This window comes from Hippocampus bargibanti, linkage group LG11 (assembly GCF_051943395.1).
Source record: "Hippocampus bargibanti isolate YZ-2025 linkage group LG11, ASM5194339v1, whole genome shotgun sequence".
NCBI lineage: Eukaryota > Metazoa > Chordata > Actinopteri > Syngnathiformes > Syngnathidae > Hippocampus > Hippocampus bargibanti.
This window is the reverse complement of record NC_142744.1, coordinates 22464523-22482268: the sequence shown is the minus strand read 5'-3', so window position 1 is coordinate 22482268 and position 17746 is coordinate 22464523. Positions and strand designations below refer to the sequence as shown.

Below are 17746 nucleotides of genomic sequence, written 5' to 3'. Positions count from 1 at the left end.
AGCTCTATCCCCTCACATAATGTGGCCGGTTTATGGGGTAATTTGTAATGCATGATGTGAGTTGGTGGTCCACTCTGGCATGCAGCGGCATGGGTTTGGCTGAATGGTGTTCAAGGCACTGGAGAAATCGAAGAACAGGATCCTCACAGTGCGCCAAGCATTCTCTCAGTGTAAAAGCGGCGAGTGGAGGAGGTAAATGATGGTGTCCTCCACACCGATGGCTTCTAGGCAAACTGTAGCGGGTCCAGTGATGAGATCACCAGTGGATGTTGGTAGGCGAGGAGAAGTCTCTCCGGCGTCTTCATCAGGTGAGACGTCAGCACCACCGGTCTGTCGCTGTTGACCTCCTTCGGGTGGGGAATCTTGGGCACTGGGAACAGGCATGAAGTTTTCCACGGCTGTGGGACTCTACCCAGTTTCAGGCTCAGGTTGAACATGTACTAGACAACTGAGGAGTTGAGAACTGACTGCAGCCTTCCACATCTTCATCCTCATCAGTTGGTTCTGCATCTGTGCGGTTGTGACAGACAGGCAGGAACCAGAAGACAAAGTGGGGGTTGAGGGTATAGTGTCGGCTAAGAGGGCAGCTTTTTGTTGGAAGCTGGTTGAGAGAGGAGGTAAGGAGGGGAAGTCCACAGTGGGAGTGGGTGCCGATGCAGAGATGAAAGTCCTCTGGATTTCTCTCCGTCTCCTGGATTTTGATGTTCATTGGTGCAGGTGGGGACTTTTTCCTGCAGAAATCCACAACCAACACCTTAGTTTTTCTGGGGTTGATCCTGCGTCAGTCCCTTGTACTCCCAATTATCTCCCTCTCTAATGAGGCCCTCAATCGCTGAGTCATTAGAGAAATTGTGAAGGTGGCCGGTTGGAGTGATGTAGCTGAAGTTCGAGGTATAGAGAGTGAACAGTAATGGAGCCAGGACTGTTCCCTGCGGCGCCCCAGTGCTGCAGAGAAGCACGTCTGACTCACAGTTCTTTGCCCTCAGATACTGTGGCCAGTTTGTTTGGTAATCTGTAATCCATGATGTGAGGTGGTGATCCACTCGGCATGCCGCAACTTGTCCCCCAGTAGGTTGGTACACCAAAAAGTCTTCCATTTTTTTAAGACCTCACAGCATGCCTTAAAGCGCGACATTAGTTATTAGGTTAATATGCCGATTTATTGGCCAATCTCCTGAACTGTCAGGTCTAGTGGGATCACGGTCATGAGCGTCTGCTGCTGTTACGACTACTACAGTGGCAAGAGTTTTAATTGTAAGTTTAAAATCTTCTTTCCCTTTCGGCTTTTCCCTTCAAGGGGTCGCCACAGCGAATCTGTGTCCTCTATCTTCAGAGGTTTGATTTGCATGTTTGTTTTGGCCAAGCTTTTACGTCGGATGCCCTTCCTGACACAACACTCTGTATTTATCCGGGCTTGGGACCGGCACAAGAAGACTTATGTCCCCTTGTGGCTACAGAACAAGCAACTCGCTCAGTAGAAGACGCCCAAACACAAAATTGTCAGAGGCACAGCAACAATCAATAAAGCAAAAGTATACTCACCATTTGACACTGTCATAAAATCAATGCACGAATTACTATTGACAGTCTTACAATGTTACAACATAACAAAGAAGCATCTTGTCCAAGCGAGCTTGTAATACATACAGGAACTATAATGGCACTCTGAAAGTGTCAGCTCGTCAGGACATGACACCTGGTATTGATGCAATTGTACAGGCCAAAAGATGCCAAATATCAGGAACAAAAACAATGGTTGAAAAATTCCTTTCTTTATAAATATCATTTAATCTTGAAGTGCATGACTATATTTTTCGGTACCGATTTATTGTTAAAGTTTTGTGCCATTGTAGAATCATTGGTAACTGTTGCAATGCATATATGTGAATGATAAAAGTAAATTGCACATTTGTTTATGAAACGAAATGTTGTGTAAGAGGAATGTTCATTAAATGTCATCATTTTCCAAATGTTCTTGTGCTTCTTCACACCAAAACTAATGAAAAACATTATGTTTTGGTTATTTATAGCATGTATGGTATCATTTTAATGGTCAGACCCACTAACATATGCCAAGGCCATATGTGGCCCACGATGTGAAATGAGTTTGACACCCCTGATGTAGAAGAATGAATTTACAATGCGGGGGGCGCTAAAGGATGAATACACTTGAATTTCTTCAATTCCCTACTCCAAAAAAATGGCCCTCTTAACTTTTTAGTACCCCTAATGTTAGTGTTGTGGACAGCCACTTTTTGTGAGTTATATAAATAAAGATGTTTGTATTAATCAACCAGAGTCATGCCCCGCATTGGGGACATGGGTGTAATCCACTCCAGTCTCTTAAATCAAGTCGTCTTCCTACTCTTTTTTTTCTTCTCGCTGCTGCTGGGTACATCTTCGATCTTGCCATAAGTGGTGAATGCTTTGACTGACTTATTTGTCTTCTTATCACAGGTATCTTGCTCTTTTGAGTCTTAATTTTGCTGATATATCACAAAAAGTAGCTGATGGGAGCAACTTCATTTGAAGGGAACAAGCTGCCGCACTTTCAGGATGGTGTGGGGCAGTTGTTCAATACTCAGAATCATGACATGACCACATTCAACTGTAAATTTGATGCAATCTTGGAGTTTCTTTGTAAAATGGAAAAGAACAAGGACCATTTGTTATCTGGCGTTGAAAATGTGTTTGAGAATTCAGTTACCTGATCTGAATGACATCACATTTTAGAAGCCTTCCAAAGATGGCTGAAATTTTTGCAAGTCTGCTCCCAAAACATGTTGTCTATACCAACCTCTAAATAAAAAATATGCATGGACACTTGTGTTCCAATTAGATCATTATCATTCTTTCTCGGGGCTGAGACTGGCATCCCAAGCGCCCCCCCCCCCCTCCACAGAGACGATTGGCTTGGCGAAAATAAAATAAGAGAAAACCTAGGTCGGCAGCAAATTCAACACTATGTAGACTGATGCACATGCAAAAGCTATCGGAGGAGTCACTACTGTATGAGAGCAGTAATTACTGTGTACTGTATATTCAATGGGCATTTATAACGTGGTCTTACGATCCTTCGCCCTCGATTGCTCAATTTTAGTTTGGGTGGGTTTGAGCTTCTTCCATTTCCGGATGATAGAGGTCATAAGAACCTTCGATATTGCAGAAATATTTCTGTATTACTCAAAACAAATCTGTCTCAGAGGTCAGCAGAAAATTCCTGTTTTTGTTGTTGTTTTTTTTTTTTTTTGTTTTGACACATCCCGTTAACTCAGGACCTAATATGAATAGGTCTGCCCAATCGATGGAATTTACCAGAAGTGAATACCAATTTAGCTGTAGAAAGAGGGATCATCACTGAAGTGCCAATAGCTTCCTTCTGAAGTTTGACAACAATCGAAACCAAAGTATAAAAAGCAAGAATGCACTTACATTTAGTTGATTTTTATTGGTGATAGTAGCAGAAAGGCCAATGTCCTTGTACTTTCCATCTATGATTCTAGTTGTTAAATGCCAGATAGCTCTGTCCAAGACCCAGGCTGGACGTAGATGGGGAGAGTTCATCAGGTTGTATCCACATTCTGGATGTTCTCGTATCCACTTGCTATTAGCGGCTGTAAACAGAAAAGAAACAAAAAACTGTGGCCGAAATCACAGTCATTTGCCTCACACAGAGGAAAACATCCAGCCATAGTGCCGTATTTTTGTGCCCAGCGCATGTCTGTGCATAGAATATGGATGGATAATGAGGGAGAGATAGTTCAGGAGTGTTGTTATTATTGATGAATCCATTTGAGAATATTTTGTTAAGGGCAACTTAAGTCAACTTGTCTTAAAGGACAACCGACACCTCCCAACAAGTTGCATCCATAATTTGTAAAATCACTTGAAATGACTTCTACTGATCGCATTTTATGAAGATTCCACCGCATATAGCGATATTTTACCTTTTAAAATCTGCGCTGAATATTCATGAAGTCTTGTTTTTGAGTTGAAGCCAATGCCAGAAGTGATGTCACAGAGGGAACTCCCCTGACCGAGAAAGTGATACAGTGCATTTTGGGTACTTTGTTTTGTTGATCGCGAAATTAGAAGGATAACAACATAAATAACTTGATGGTGAATCGTTGAGTGGCAGTCAATTGTGGTAACATGCATAAAGATGGTGTAAGTTTACACAAATTCCCAGCGGACAAACCAGCCATTTCCAACGGACCAGAGCAGTAGGGAGAGAGGAGAGAAGGAGAGGGTGAGGGACAGGGGAGGGGAAGGGACAGGGAGAGGGAGGAGGGAGAAGGAGGGGGGAGGGAGGGGGAGAGAGACAGAGAGAGAGAGAGAGAGAGAGAGAGAGAGAGAGAGAGAGAGAGAGAGAGAGAGAGAGAGAGAGAGAGAGAGAGAGAGAGAGAGAGACTAAACTAATAGACCAGATGTATTTTAGAGGGCACGCCCTGTATCTATGGACAGCCAAAAATACCTAAAGAAGGGAAAAGAAGAAGGAAGAAACCAAAAATCAAAGGAGTAACAAGACCTTATTTTGCAAGGGTTTCGGAAAAACTCCAAAGGCTCCTATGGCCACAAAAAATCCTACCTATTTCAAACCTATAAATACCGTAAAGGACAACAGACGTCTCCGGACTAGTTGTGTCCATAATTTGTAAAATCGCTTCAAATGACTTCTACTGAGCGTATTTTGCAAAGATTCCAACGCATAGAGCTATATTTTACGTTTGAAGACTTGCGCTGAATATTCCGGCAGTCTTGTTTTTGAGTTGGTGACGAGTTCTCACCCTACGTCACTGAAGGAACGACCCTGACTGAGAAAGGACATACCTTGCATCACCTCAATGCATTTTGCGGTACCTTGTTTGGTCTGAAAACTTCGTGTTGATACGTGTTGATGGCGAAATTAGAAGATAAACACATAAATAACGCAATGGTGAATCGTTGTATGTTGCACTGAGACAACTCTTTGATATTTGTTGAAAAAAATTACTAGCTGCAAAACAATACTGTTTCCAACTGAGCTCCATCTTCTGCATTTCTGTGACACTACACATCATTCTTGAGCCATCAAAACGACCCAGAAAACCTTCTTTAATCGATTGCAAACATTTATACTTTCCTCTTCAGAACTATTTGAATCATATTCATAACTGGATGTGTAACAAGAAAGCATATTCTTTGAATCTGAAGCCATTGTTTTGATTCTCAAGCAAGGCAAGACGTCTTGGCGTGACGTCACGAACTGGGGGCGGGACTTTCTGAAAATGCCCAATTCGCAACTTTTTGCAGATTTTGGACACTTTAAGTCATTTTTATTGGTGTTTTGCATTTGACTAAAAATATCAGCCTGCGTGTTTTGAGTATTTTAGATGCTATAAAACGTTTTTCCGAAAAAGTGGCGTCGGTTGTTCTTTAAGACAAAAATTAGTGCATCCAAAAGATAGGCTGTCAAATTAAAAACAAAGTAATGTGGTTTATTCCATGCATTGTGGGCGGCCCGGTAGTCGAGTGGTTAGCACACCGGCTTCACAGTGCAGAGGTCGGCGGTTCGCGTCCCGGTCCGGCCTCCCTGTGTGGAGTTTGCATGTTCTCCCCGGACCCGCGTGGGTTTTCTCCGGGTCCTCCGGTTTCCTCCCACACTCCAAAAACATGCATGGCAGGCAGATTGACCACTCCAAATTGTCCCTAGGTATGAGTGTGAGAGTGACTGTTGTACGTCTTTGTGTGCCCTGCGATTGGCTGGCAACCAATTCAGGGTGTCCCCCGCCTCGTGCCCGAAGACAGCTGAGATAGGCTCCAGCAACCCCCGCGACCCTAATGAGGAATAAGCGGTACGGAAAATGAGATGAGATGAGATTCCATGCATTGTAAAAATGAAGATTGTAAAGAGCAATACAGTGATACCTCGGTTTACGAACCCCTTGGCTTATGAACTTTTCGGTTTACGAACGTTACGAAAATTTTACCTTGGCATACGAACTTTTTTCATACACGGAGCTGCCTCAATGAGTGATGTGTCATTCGCGAACGAGCCCATTTTTCTAACAACGAAATGGCAGCCGAATGTTTTTCTCCTCTATTCCCCGCCCCCAGTCGTCGGTTAAAGCCACATGATTGGTCAAGAACGCAGCAGTGAGGGGGTGGTTTAAACATTAAAGAGACAGGCAGACGACAGTGACAGTTTCAACTTTGATAGTTCAAAGGCAGAGTGTAGACTGCAAGGAAGTATCCCATCAATCGGACTCCACAAACAACCCGCACAAGCCATCTGTATGTACACTTGATGCAAAAAGCTATCAACCCAGCTAAACAGAACACAATTGATGAGGAACTAGATGAAATTATCACAGAGAAAGCACCTACAAGGGATCATTCCTCAAGATGAAAGGTGAAAGAAGACGGTTACGTTCCTCATCAAGTGTATAATGCTGATGAAACCGGCCACTCCATTCCATCAAGCCATCAACGACGATCACAAAGTTAAATGAAACGACTTAATTATACAGTACAGTTTATTTCTTTAATTATAATACCATAGCACATTTATTATACATTAAATAAGGTATATTTTGTGTAGGTTTAAGGCTTAGAAAATTAGAAAGGACAAAATTGTCTATTGTTCTAAGGTTGGGGGAGCAGTATACCACTCCCTGAAAACATTCTGATTACCTCTAATGTCCTATCCCTGGCTATGGGAAATTAATTTTTGGGATACACACTTTTCGCCTTACACACTCTGTCTGGGAACCAATTGAGTTCGTAAGCCAAGGTATCACTGTACCTTGGGGGAAACTAAACAAATGCTCAAAAAAAGACTATCAACATCGCAGTACATCTGCACCTAAAAGCTAGCAACCACTCATTTGACGACAGTGAGGTTAAAATCTTAGCTAAAGAAAATAGATGGTTTGAAAGGGGAGTAAAAGAAGCATTTTTTTGTAAAACAGCAAAACCCTTCACTAAATCGCCATGGTGTTTTGAGGTTTAATTTAGACCGTGCTTAGAACAGATTTCTTAGGTCGTCAGGTGAGGTGATGCCGGAGCCAGGGATAGGACATTAGACGTCAGACGATCAGAATGTTTTCAGGGAGTGGTATACTGCTCCCCCAACCTTAGAACAGTACGCAGACTCGTCGCCGTCTTTGATGAGACCGATGACCATGGTGTCGTCTGTGAACTTATCAATCCGACCGTACACAGCGATAAAAAAATAGATGATTGAGGATTACTTTTGCTGGTTTGTCATGACAATAGTAGCGATCAGCGGCAGCATTGTCAGTGGTTACCAGCAATTGAGACAAACTAAATTTGAGCCAAAATGGTCTTTGCAATATCGTTCACGTTTTCCCTGTATAAAAGGTGTAATACCCCTACATTATTTGAAATACTAAAAAAAACTCTAACATAAGGGGAAAACGTATAAATTGACAGGTACAAATGAGATTTGTTCTGCACTGGACGCACCATTCCCAACGGAAATGAAGAGAACATCCCCTGTCTGTGATCATTTTGAGTAGATCTCTGCTAAAAGGGTACAAATTCCAATAACCAGAGTGAATATATAATGTAAACTATTGTGACAACAAGGTGTATCACTGGTTTTAATGTATGCGACTTGCTGATAGTTTAAAAGATGAAGTGTAAACTTTGTTCAAAAGAACTTGGGTACCAACAGAACACCTTTACCTCAACAAAAAAATAAATAAAAAATATTGAAAGGTGTGTCTTGTTCCTTGTTTGTGTGTCAATGTCTAAAGTAAAGCAATTATTATTTCAAGTAACACACACACACACACACACAGTCACTCACATCACAACTCCCTGCCTTTTATCACATGATGGCAGTAGAGCAAGCGAGGCCCGATGATGCATTACGAAAATTGAACCATTTGGGTGGAAGGCCTCATTGCTTTTATAAGGCCTCACATTTCCATCACTAGTTACCAGCAGAACTTTAGTTCGGATGAGGAGCGAAAGGTCCGACATCTTCAAAGGTGTGAAGAAACATTTTCATCGATGGACAACTCGTGTACGACTGTGAGCCTACACAGACATTTTTTTAATGATGATCTGGAGACCAAATGACTGGTATGAACGAGAAATTATGTTGAAAGCATGCTGCATAGATCCTGAACTGTGAGCTCGTACAGCACAGTCATCGGCATACTGAAGTTCTGACAGATTTGTCTTTGTGTAAGCCTGAAGCCGTCTGATGTCGAAGAGGTTTCCACCGAGGCGGTAATCTATATAGATACCATCTTCATGTCCAATGACTTGGTGAAAGAGGCACGTGATGGGAGAGAAGAGGAAGCTAAGAGCACAGGAGCCAAGACACAGCCCAGTTTCACCCCAGCGTTCACCTTGAAGAGCTGTGACTCACCAAGTTTGGAGAGGTGTTTCCAGAGCAACTCACAGTTGACATTGTCAAAGGCTTAGCTGAGATCAATGAAGGCTATGTCGAGGTCCAAGTGATGTTCTCTGCTCTTCTCCATTAGCTGCCTTGAAACAAAAATCATGCCTATGGTGGATCTTGTCTTTTGGAAGCCACACTGCGTTTCCGGAAGCACAGACTCAGAGACGTGCTTGGCCAGCCCGCTGAGCATGATTTTGGCCAAAACTTTCCCTGCGGAGAGGAGAGAAATTCCTCGGCTATTCTCACAGGCTGTTCTGTTCCCTTTCTACTACACTCCTGTGGGAGGTTCCCATGTTACCAGATGTTGTGTAAAAGGAGGTGAAGGCGGCGCGTGAGGCAATAACCTCTGTGTTTGTATGCCTCTGTAGGCATGCCATCAGGTCCAGCATTTTTGTTGTTCTTGAGGCTCACAATGGCTTGCCGGGTCTCACAAAAAGATGGTATGGGGGTCAAGACTCATTGACTGGCAGTAGATCTGATTGTCCAGAATGTGTGAGTTGAAGGGGTTGGTGGTGGTGAGAAGATTCTGAAAATGGCTTGGCCAGCGAGTAAGGATCTCAAGGTGATCCTTAAAGGACAACCGACGTCTCCGGACAAGTTGTGTCCATAATTTGTAAAATGGCTTCAAATGATTTCTACTGAGCGTATTTTAACAAGATTCCACCGCATATAGCTATATTTTACATTTTAAGACTCGCGCTGAATATTCAGGAAGTCTTGTTTTTCAGTTGGTGACGAGTCCGTACGTGACGTCACTAAAGGAACGACCCTGACCAAAAAAGACACATTGTAGCAGTCCGTCCATCACGTCAATGTATTTTGCTGTACTTGTTTGGTCTGAAGACCCCGTGTTGCAACCAAAAGTCACCAGAAAATGGCGTCCAAGCGCCATGAAAGGAATTTATCAGTCAGTGGAAACGAAGGTGGCCACAGGAGGTCGCCATTTTGTGCCTTTTTTGGGTGAGACATTTCCCCTCAATGTTGCCTCAAACTGGCAAGGAATAAATTCTTTAATCGATTGCAAACATGTATGCTTTCCTCTTCAGAACTATTTGAATTATATTCATAACTGGATGTGTAACAAGAAAGCATATTCTCCGAATCTGAAGCCATTGTTTTGAATCTCCAGCAAGGACCTTCTGAAACTGCCCATTTCTGGTTTCATTTTGAAGTAGTTTTTGGACACTAAGTCATTTTTATTTGTGTTTTTCATTTGACTAAAAATATCCGCCTGCCTGTTTTGGGTATTTTAGATGCTATAAAACGTTTTTCTGATGTCAGTGAAGAAACAAAAAAATGGTGTCGGTTGTCCTTTAAGTAGTGCAGCGCCACGAGCAGATCACACTGCTTTCTCGGGCCACACAGTACTTGGACGACATTGTAGAATCCCTGGGTGGTGTTCTGACTTTAATCTCAAAATCTGACTTTAAAGTGAGGATTCTCACTTTAATATCTGAATTCTGAGAAAAACGTGAAAATCATACCAACTTTATTTTTTTTCTTCATTGCCCCTAATCCTCTTCCGTACATTTTGACCTCATCAAATCCATGGTAGCATTTTAATCACTCTCTGTGTCATGGATGAGAAGGTTTCTTCAGCCGTCATCTGTACAAAAGTTTTTGTACAGATGACGGCTGAAGAAACCTTCTCATCGATGGACCACTCCTGTACGACTGAGAGCTTACACAGACGTCTCTGTGTCATGACATTTATTGTCCACGTGGTGGCGCAATGGAACTAATGATGACTCAAGGTGATTTGGCCCAAAAGCAAACCATTTGTATGGAAGGCCTCATTGCTTCATGATGCCCATTTTACTATCAGTACCGTATACAACAAACATCAACACATATTTGGTTACCCACCAGTATGGTTGTATACCACATCAGTGATACACAGTATATTCCATTCTTTCTCCAACTTCTCCACCAATGCCCCCACATCTGTCCAGCTATAGTTTTGGTCAACTGAGCTGAACTCAGGGCTAAAGGTAAGCTGATCTGCCAAGGAGTAACATGACCTGGATTCTCCTAGTGTCTGCAAAGGTGTGAAATGGATCATGTTGTATCCTAGAAAATAAAATAAACACAATCATCAGTCACAGATCATGTTGTATAGCTTGACTTAAAATTCATGAAAACAAACCAGCCATGGAATTTTTTAAAACTGCAGTGTCAATAACAGTCAACCAACCTTAAGCTTAGCGCTTGGAGTAATTACGTCTCTCTCTCTCTCTCTCTCTCTCTCTCTCTCTCTCTCTCTCTCTCTCTCTCTCTCTCTCTCTCTCTCTCTCTCTCTCTCTCTCTCTCTCTCTCTCTCTCTCTCTCTCTCTCTCTCTCTCTCTCTCTCTCTCTCTCTCTCCTCTCCCCCATCTCTCTCCCCCCCTCTCTCCCGCTCCCTCTCCCGCTACCTTTCCCTGTCTCCCCCTCCCCACCAGATCACGTAGCAATATGCACAAATCATAATAGACTTGCGCCGGTGCTGGCGCAGTGGAGTTACAAAGTTGTGCCAGTGGCTGTCAAAATGCATAAATGGCGCAAGGGTGCATCCTTGTATTGTGATGTGATATGTAACATTATATACAGTATATAAAAAAGCCCATTGGTGAACTTCAACTTTGGGAACAATTGCATGATAAAATAGTCAAACATTTCAACATGTTCCACAATGTACAATTGCAATAAATGCTGGGATTTCATCCTCTGCAGTGCATAATATCATCAAGATATTCATACAATCTGGAGAAATCGCTCCAAGCTATCCTGTAAGCAGCAATGCAGAATACCAAAACTTCAGTGTCCTCAGGTGCGAATGCATAATACATTTACATCAAGGACGTCAGCACATAGGCTCATGAATGCTTCGGAAAAAGTGAATGAGGTTTCCCCCACTTCATAGTGTGAATCTATTCTAAAACTCGCTTAATCTTATTGTAAACAGGTAGGTGTTTTACATACATTTTAGATTAATTGGCAGACTATTATTAATAGTATGGGACCTTTGTCTCTTAACTTTTGCGGCATTTACTCTGGACTCCATTGAGGATCCCATTCTGTTCAGAAAATGTATGGAGAAAAATTGTAGGCACAGCCATGGAATTCAGTGGGTCCATTTTGTTGCCCTCAGTATTGTGTCACGGCTCTTAGCAGATGATATGGTTTTTACATTTGGGATTGACAATCTCCAAATCTCATTGGAGTGGTTCACACCCAAGTGTGAAGCGGTTGCACTTACTCATTAATTAAAAAAAGGATGGAGTGCTTTTTCTAGGTTGGGCGTGAGATCCTTGCCACAAGTGGAGGAGTTCAAGAAATCACACACATACCTGACTCCTTTGCAACTTGCAATCTGGCCGGCCAGTCATCTAGGTGACCCAAACACTTGGATAAATAGGTCTGAATGATGATGCAGTCTAATGGGAGGACACGGTTCTCTGATCCAAGACGAAGAATTGGGTTGACAACAAAGTAGCCTCCTCCAGATTTCTCTGCATCTCTGTGAAGGGGAGGGGGCGTTGGGGGCTGTTTAGAGTCTCACCTCAATAAATTCTTAAAACATCAGGTCAGTGGCATAGTTTGATGCCAATAAAGCTTCATATTTATGACTTATTTCTTAAGTGCTTCAGAGTTATGAGAAGAATAAGTGCATGAAAGAAAAAAAACATTCCCTTTTGTGAAGAAGCACACTAGTCATTGACTTGTACTAAAGAAGAAACAATAGATACTTAGCAGCAGCTTGCATACCATTTTGGAGCCACCGGTCTTCTTTTCATTGCTTTCCATTATTGATACCCCATATATTTAAACAATCATTTCCTCCCAACATATATAACATAATCAACACAAAAAAGGCACTTTATTTCAAAATGACAGAGAACACTCCATTGAAGGCATTCAACTTTGCCTGAACATTGAAGTTGATACATGTTTTCACTACTTTCGCAGGCCACCTTGCTACACACTTCTTTTTCTTTCGGCTTTTCCCTTCAGGGGTCGCCACAGCGAATCAGTGTCCTCCATCTAACCCGGTTTTGTGCATCCTCTTCTGTCACACCAGGTACCTTCATGTCCTCTTTGACAGCATCCAAAAACCTCCTTCTTGGTCTTCCTCTTGGTCTCCTGCCTGGCAGTTCAAGGATTAGCATTCTTCTCCCAATATAGTCACTCTCCCCCCTCTGGACATGTCCAAACCATCTCAGTCTGGCCTCTCCGACTTTCTCTCCAAAGCCTCTAATATGAGTTGTCCCTCTAATGTACTCATTCCTGACCCAATCCGACCTGGTCACTCCCAAAGAAAACCTCAACATCTTCATCTCTGCTACCTCTCATTTCTTCAGTGGCAGTCTCTCCAGTCGAAACATCATGGCTGGTCTCACCACCGTTTTATACGCCTTTCCTTTCATCCTCGCTGAAACCCTTCTATCACACATCACACATGACATTTTTCTACAGCCGTTGCAGCCTGCCTGGACACGCTTCTTCACCTCTTTTCCACACTCTCCAATGCTCTGGACAGTTGACCCCAAGTGCTTAAAATCCTCCACATTCTTTAGCTCTTCTCCCTGTAGCATCAGTCTTGTACTTGGGTCCCTCTGATTCACACAAATACAGTATATTCCGTCTTGCTATGACTGACCTTCATTCCTCACCTTTCAAGGGCATACCTCCAACGCTCTAGTTCAGTCCCTGAGGCACAGCTCCCACACCACTCTCAACATCAAGGCTAATCTCATGTGAGGACCATCCATTGGCACAAATGGACAGAATAAAATCACGTCCAGTGTTTCATGATTCTTAGTATCTGGATGCTATCCAGTGACTGCTGTGAAAGGACAGCTGACAACATAGGAAAGTCTGTGTGACAGCTTGGAGAGATAGCTGACAGGAGGGAATAGACCCCACTGGGGCTGTCATGGGCTAGCTACCCACGGTGGCTCTCACCAACGCTGGTTCAGTTTGTTGGAGGCACCCGCTAAATGCTACAGAAAGAATACAGAGAAAGATTCCCCTAGAGCCTGCGAGAGCGGGGGCGCAAGATGGCTCAACGACTGACAACACGGTTACCGACCCAGGAACGAACCTGACTATGAGCAAGAACATGGCACATGAGACAACGGCAGCAGGATACTCACTCAAGGTGTGTGTCTGTGGCTAGGTAAAAGTAACATCAGCTATCGGGTTAAAGATCCACCAAGGGAAGAGACAGTGCTTGGGAAAGCAGAGACAAGGGCCTCGCATTGACCAATATTTCTTACGAAGTCAGACGTCAAATAAGTCGAGTGAAGCACAGCCACGGGACGACAACCAAAGTTCGCAGAGCGTCTACACCGCTGTCAGGGACGATGGTAATGCACTTACAGAACGAAAGGTGGAAGAGCCCACGCAACCACAGAGACCTCCCAAGGAGGACAAGATCAAAGGGCACAGACCAAGTGTGAAGTGGCCAAAAGCTATCGAGAAAAGAGAGTGGGAAAACGTCAATAACGATCTGACCAAAATCTTGGAGCAACAAGTGGGCACAGCAGAGAAAAAGCTGGAAAATATTGGTGACATCATCTATCACTACGGGGAGGAGCGCTTTGGAGCGTACATCCGGAAAACCGCCAATGCAAGACCACCACCAACCAAATCCAGGAGGCAGCAAGAGATAGACAGACTGGTCAGAGAAAGAAGGGACCTGCGAAAACAGTGGAAGAAGGCCTCTGATGCAGAGAAAGAAGGTCTCATGCTGCTCCAAGGGGACATCAAATGCCGGTTGGCAACCTTACGAAGGGCGGAAAACTTGAGAAAACATCGCAAGAACAAGGAACACACAAGAACACGGTTCTATAAAAACCCCTTCAAGTTTGTCAAAGACCTCTTCGCGAAGGACACAAGCGGAATCCTGAAAACCTCCAAGCAGGAACTTGAAAAGCATCTGGAAAAGGTCCACAAGGACACAAAAAGGCAGGAAAAACTAGCTATCCCACATGACATCCCCCCTATTGAACCACCAGAATTCAACATTGAGACTGGCCCTCCAAAATGGAAGGAAGTGGACAATACAGTACGGCGTGCAAGATCAGCATCAGCCCCGGGGCCAAATTGAGTTCCATATACAAGAACGCACCAGATGTTCTGCGTTATCTTTGGAGACTCATGAGGATTGTGTGGCAGAAAGGGATAATAACAAAGGCATGGCGGAGGGCCGGAGGAGTACTAATTCCCAAGGAGAAGGATGCAGCAGACATCAGTCAATTCCGGCCAATTAGCCTTCTCAACGTTGAGGGGAAAATCTTCTTTAATGTTTTAGCACGGAGACTTTCCACCTACCTGGAGAAGAACAAGTACGTCGATACATCTGTACAGAAGGCTGGCATCCCTGGGTTCTCTGGTTGCTTGGAGCACACTAGTATGATCTTGCACCAAATCCAGGCGGCAAAGAAAGACAAGAGTGATCTTCATGTCATCTTCCTCGACCTGGCCAATGCCTTTGGCTCAGTTCCCCACAACCTTCTCTGGGAATCCAGAAAAAACATCAAATGGGCCCGGATGAAAATCAAGCCGAACAAGTCACGCAGCATCTCAATCGTCAAGGGACAGCTAAAAAATGTGAAGTTCTGCATTGGTGATGACCCAATACCAACGGTGTCTGAAACCGGTCAAAAGCCTGGCCAGGTGGTACAATGCAAGCCTCAGAGACAAAGATCAAGTGCAGCAACTAAAGCAGGACATCGCCAATAGTCTGAAAAACATCAACAAGACTCAGCTCCCAGGAAAGCTCAAGCTCTGGTGTCTGCAGTTAGTACTTCTACCTCGGGTAATGTGGCCACTCACTGTCTATGAGGTCCCACTCTCAACTGTGGAGAAGATGGAGCGAGCCATCACTAGATATGTGAAACGCTGGCTTTGTGTTCCACACTGTCTGTCCAACATCGGCCTTTATGGCAAAGGGGTCCTCGAGCTTCCAATCACAAGCCTCACCGAAGAGTACAAGTGCGCTAAAGTGAGACTTCAGATGACCCTCACATACTCCAGAGACCGGAAGATTAGTCAAGCTGCACCGCCCCCCTATCAACTGGACGGTTCAGGTAGGAAGAGGGGGGTTTGGCCTTACAAACAAACCTTCTTGGCGTAAGGCTTCAACATCGAGAAGAAGGAAAATGGTGATGGCAGAGATGCGCCGCCAAGAGGAAGCTGAAGGAACTGCACAGGCTGTCTCTCTTGCCAAGCAGGGACAACGGATGAGGTGGGAAGTCCTGGAAAAGAGAAAGCTCAGCTGGTGGGATCTCTGGGAAATGGAGGCAAGCAACATCAGCTTCATCATCAGAGGTATCAATGGTGTGCTCCCATCTCCAAAAAACCTCCACCAATGGAATGGCGAAGATCCAACCTGTGACATCTGTCGAACTCCAGGAACTCTCAAACACATCTTGACCGGTTGTAAGACCAGCCTCACACAAGGCCGCTACACCTGGAGGCACAACCAGGTCCTGAAGAGTTTGGCAGTTGTCCTTGAGAGCAAGAGGAATACCATCAACTCCTTGCCAATGAGAGCCTCCACGTCCAGCACAGCACCATTGACTTTCATTCGAGAGATACAGAAAAAGCCCAACCATCCTACTGCCAAACCAGAAGTTGGACAGCTATCCAGGGCCCTCGATTGGGAGATGAGGGTTGACATTGGCCCGCAATTGGTTTTCCCAGCAGAGATTGCAGCCAATACCCTCAGACCATACTTGGTGCTCTGGTCCCATTCACTCAAGGCTGTCTACATCGCAGAACTCACAGTCCCGTGGGAAAACTCTGTTGAAGAGGCCTATGAGCGCAAGAAGCTGCACTACACAGACTCGCAGTGGATGCGCAACAGCGGTGATGGAAAGCCAAGGTATATACAATTGAAATTGGATGCAGAGGGTTTGTGGCTTCCTCCACCATCAGGCTGCTAAAAGACCTGGGTATCCACGGACAGGCTCTGCGGCACACAGTTAGATCAGTCTCTGAAGCCGCAGAAAGAAGCAGCCAGTGGATCTGGATGAAGAGGATATATATATATATATATATATATATATATATATATATATATATATATATATATATGGAAGGTAAAGGTGACAGTCGTGCCTGTGGTGGTCGGAGCACTCGGGGCAGTGACCCCCAAACTCGACGAGTGGTTGCAACAGATCCCGGGAACAACATCGAATATCTCGGTCCAGAAAAGCGCAGTGCTGGGAACAGCACGGATACTGCGCAGAACCCTCAAGCTTCCTGGCCTCTGGTAGAGGACCCGAGCTAAAATGTGGGACAGACACCACCCATGGTGGGTGAGACGCGGATTTTTTTTATATACATATACACATACACACATATATATATATATACACACACACATATATATATATATATATATATATATGTTCAAGGCTCAGTATTCTTCTCCCGATATAGACATGTCCAAACCATCTCAGTCTGGCCTCTCTGACTTTCTTTCCAAAGTCTCTAATATGAGTTGTCCCTCTAATGTACTCATTCCTGATCCTATCCAACCTGGTCACTCCCAAAGCGTGTCCCTGCCTGGACATGCTTCTTCACCTCTTTTCCACACTCTCCATTGCTCTGGGCAGTTGACCCCAAGTACTTAAAATCCTCCACCTTCTTTATCTCTTCTCCATGTAGCATCACTCTTGCACTTGGATCCCTCTCATTCACACACATATATTCCGTCTTGCTGCGACTGATCTTCATTCCTCTCCTTTCCAGGGCATATCTCCACAACTCTAGTTTCTCCGCCACCTGTTCCCAGTTCTCGCTACAGATCACAATGTCATCTGCAAACTTCATGGTCCAAGGAGATTCTTGTCTAACATCGTCTGTCAGCCTGTCCATCACCATAGCAAACAAGAAGGGGCTCAGAGCTGACCCCTGGTGGAGTCCCACCTCCACCTTGAATTCCTCAGTCATACCGACAGCACACCTCACATGATACATGTCTTGCACCGCTCTGACATACTTTTCCGTCACTCCAGACTTCCTCATGCAATGCCACAGCTCTTCTCTGGGCACCCTGTCGTACGCTTTCTCCAGATCTACAAAGACACAATGCAATTCCTTCTGACCTTCTCTGTACTTCTCTATCAGCATTCTTAAAGCGAACACTGCATCTGCCGTACTCTTTTTTTTTTTGCATGAAGCCATACAGCTGCTCACAAATGTTCACTTCTGCTCTTAGTCTAGCTTCAACTACTCTTTCCCAGAGTTTCATTGTATGGCTCATCAACTTTATTCGTCTGTAGTTAGTACAGACGTCTCCTTTGTTCTTAAAAATGGGCACGAGTACACTTCGTCTCCATT

General features: G+C 44.2%; 1 protein-coding gene across 1 annotated transcript in view; it reads right to left on the bottom strand.

Annotated features, from left to right (window-relative positions):
- agla (amylo-alpha-1,6-glucosidase and 4-alpha-glucanotransferase a) overlaps nucleotides 1-17746 on the bottom strand; it is a 108335-nt gene that overhangs the window by 85152 nt on the left and 5437 nt on the right. The window contains exons 3-5 of the mRNA XM_089007483.1: nucleotides 11743-11912; nucleotides 10283-10486; nucleotides 3433-3614 (exon numbers count right to left, since the gene is read on the bottom strand). Of these exons, the coding sequence (XP_088863609.1) occupies nucleotides 3433-3614; nucleotides 10283-10486; nucleotides 11743-11912 (556 nt within the window). The remainder of the gene's footprint in view (nucleotides 1-3432; nucleotides 3615-10282; nucleotides 10487-11742; nucleotides 11913-17746) is intronic.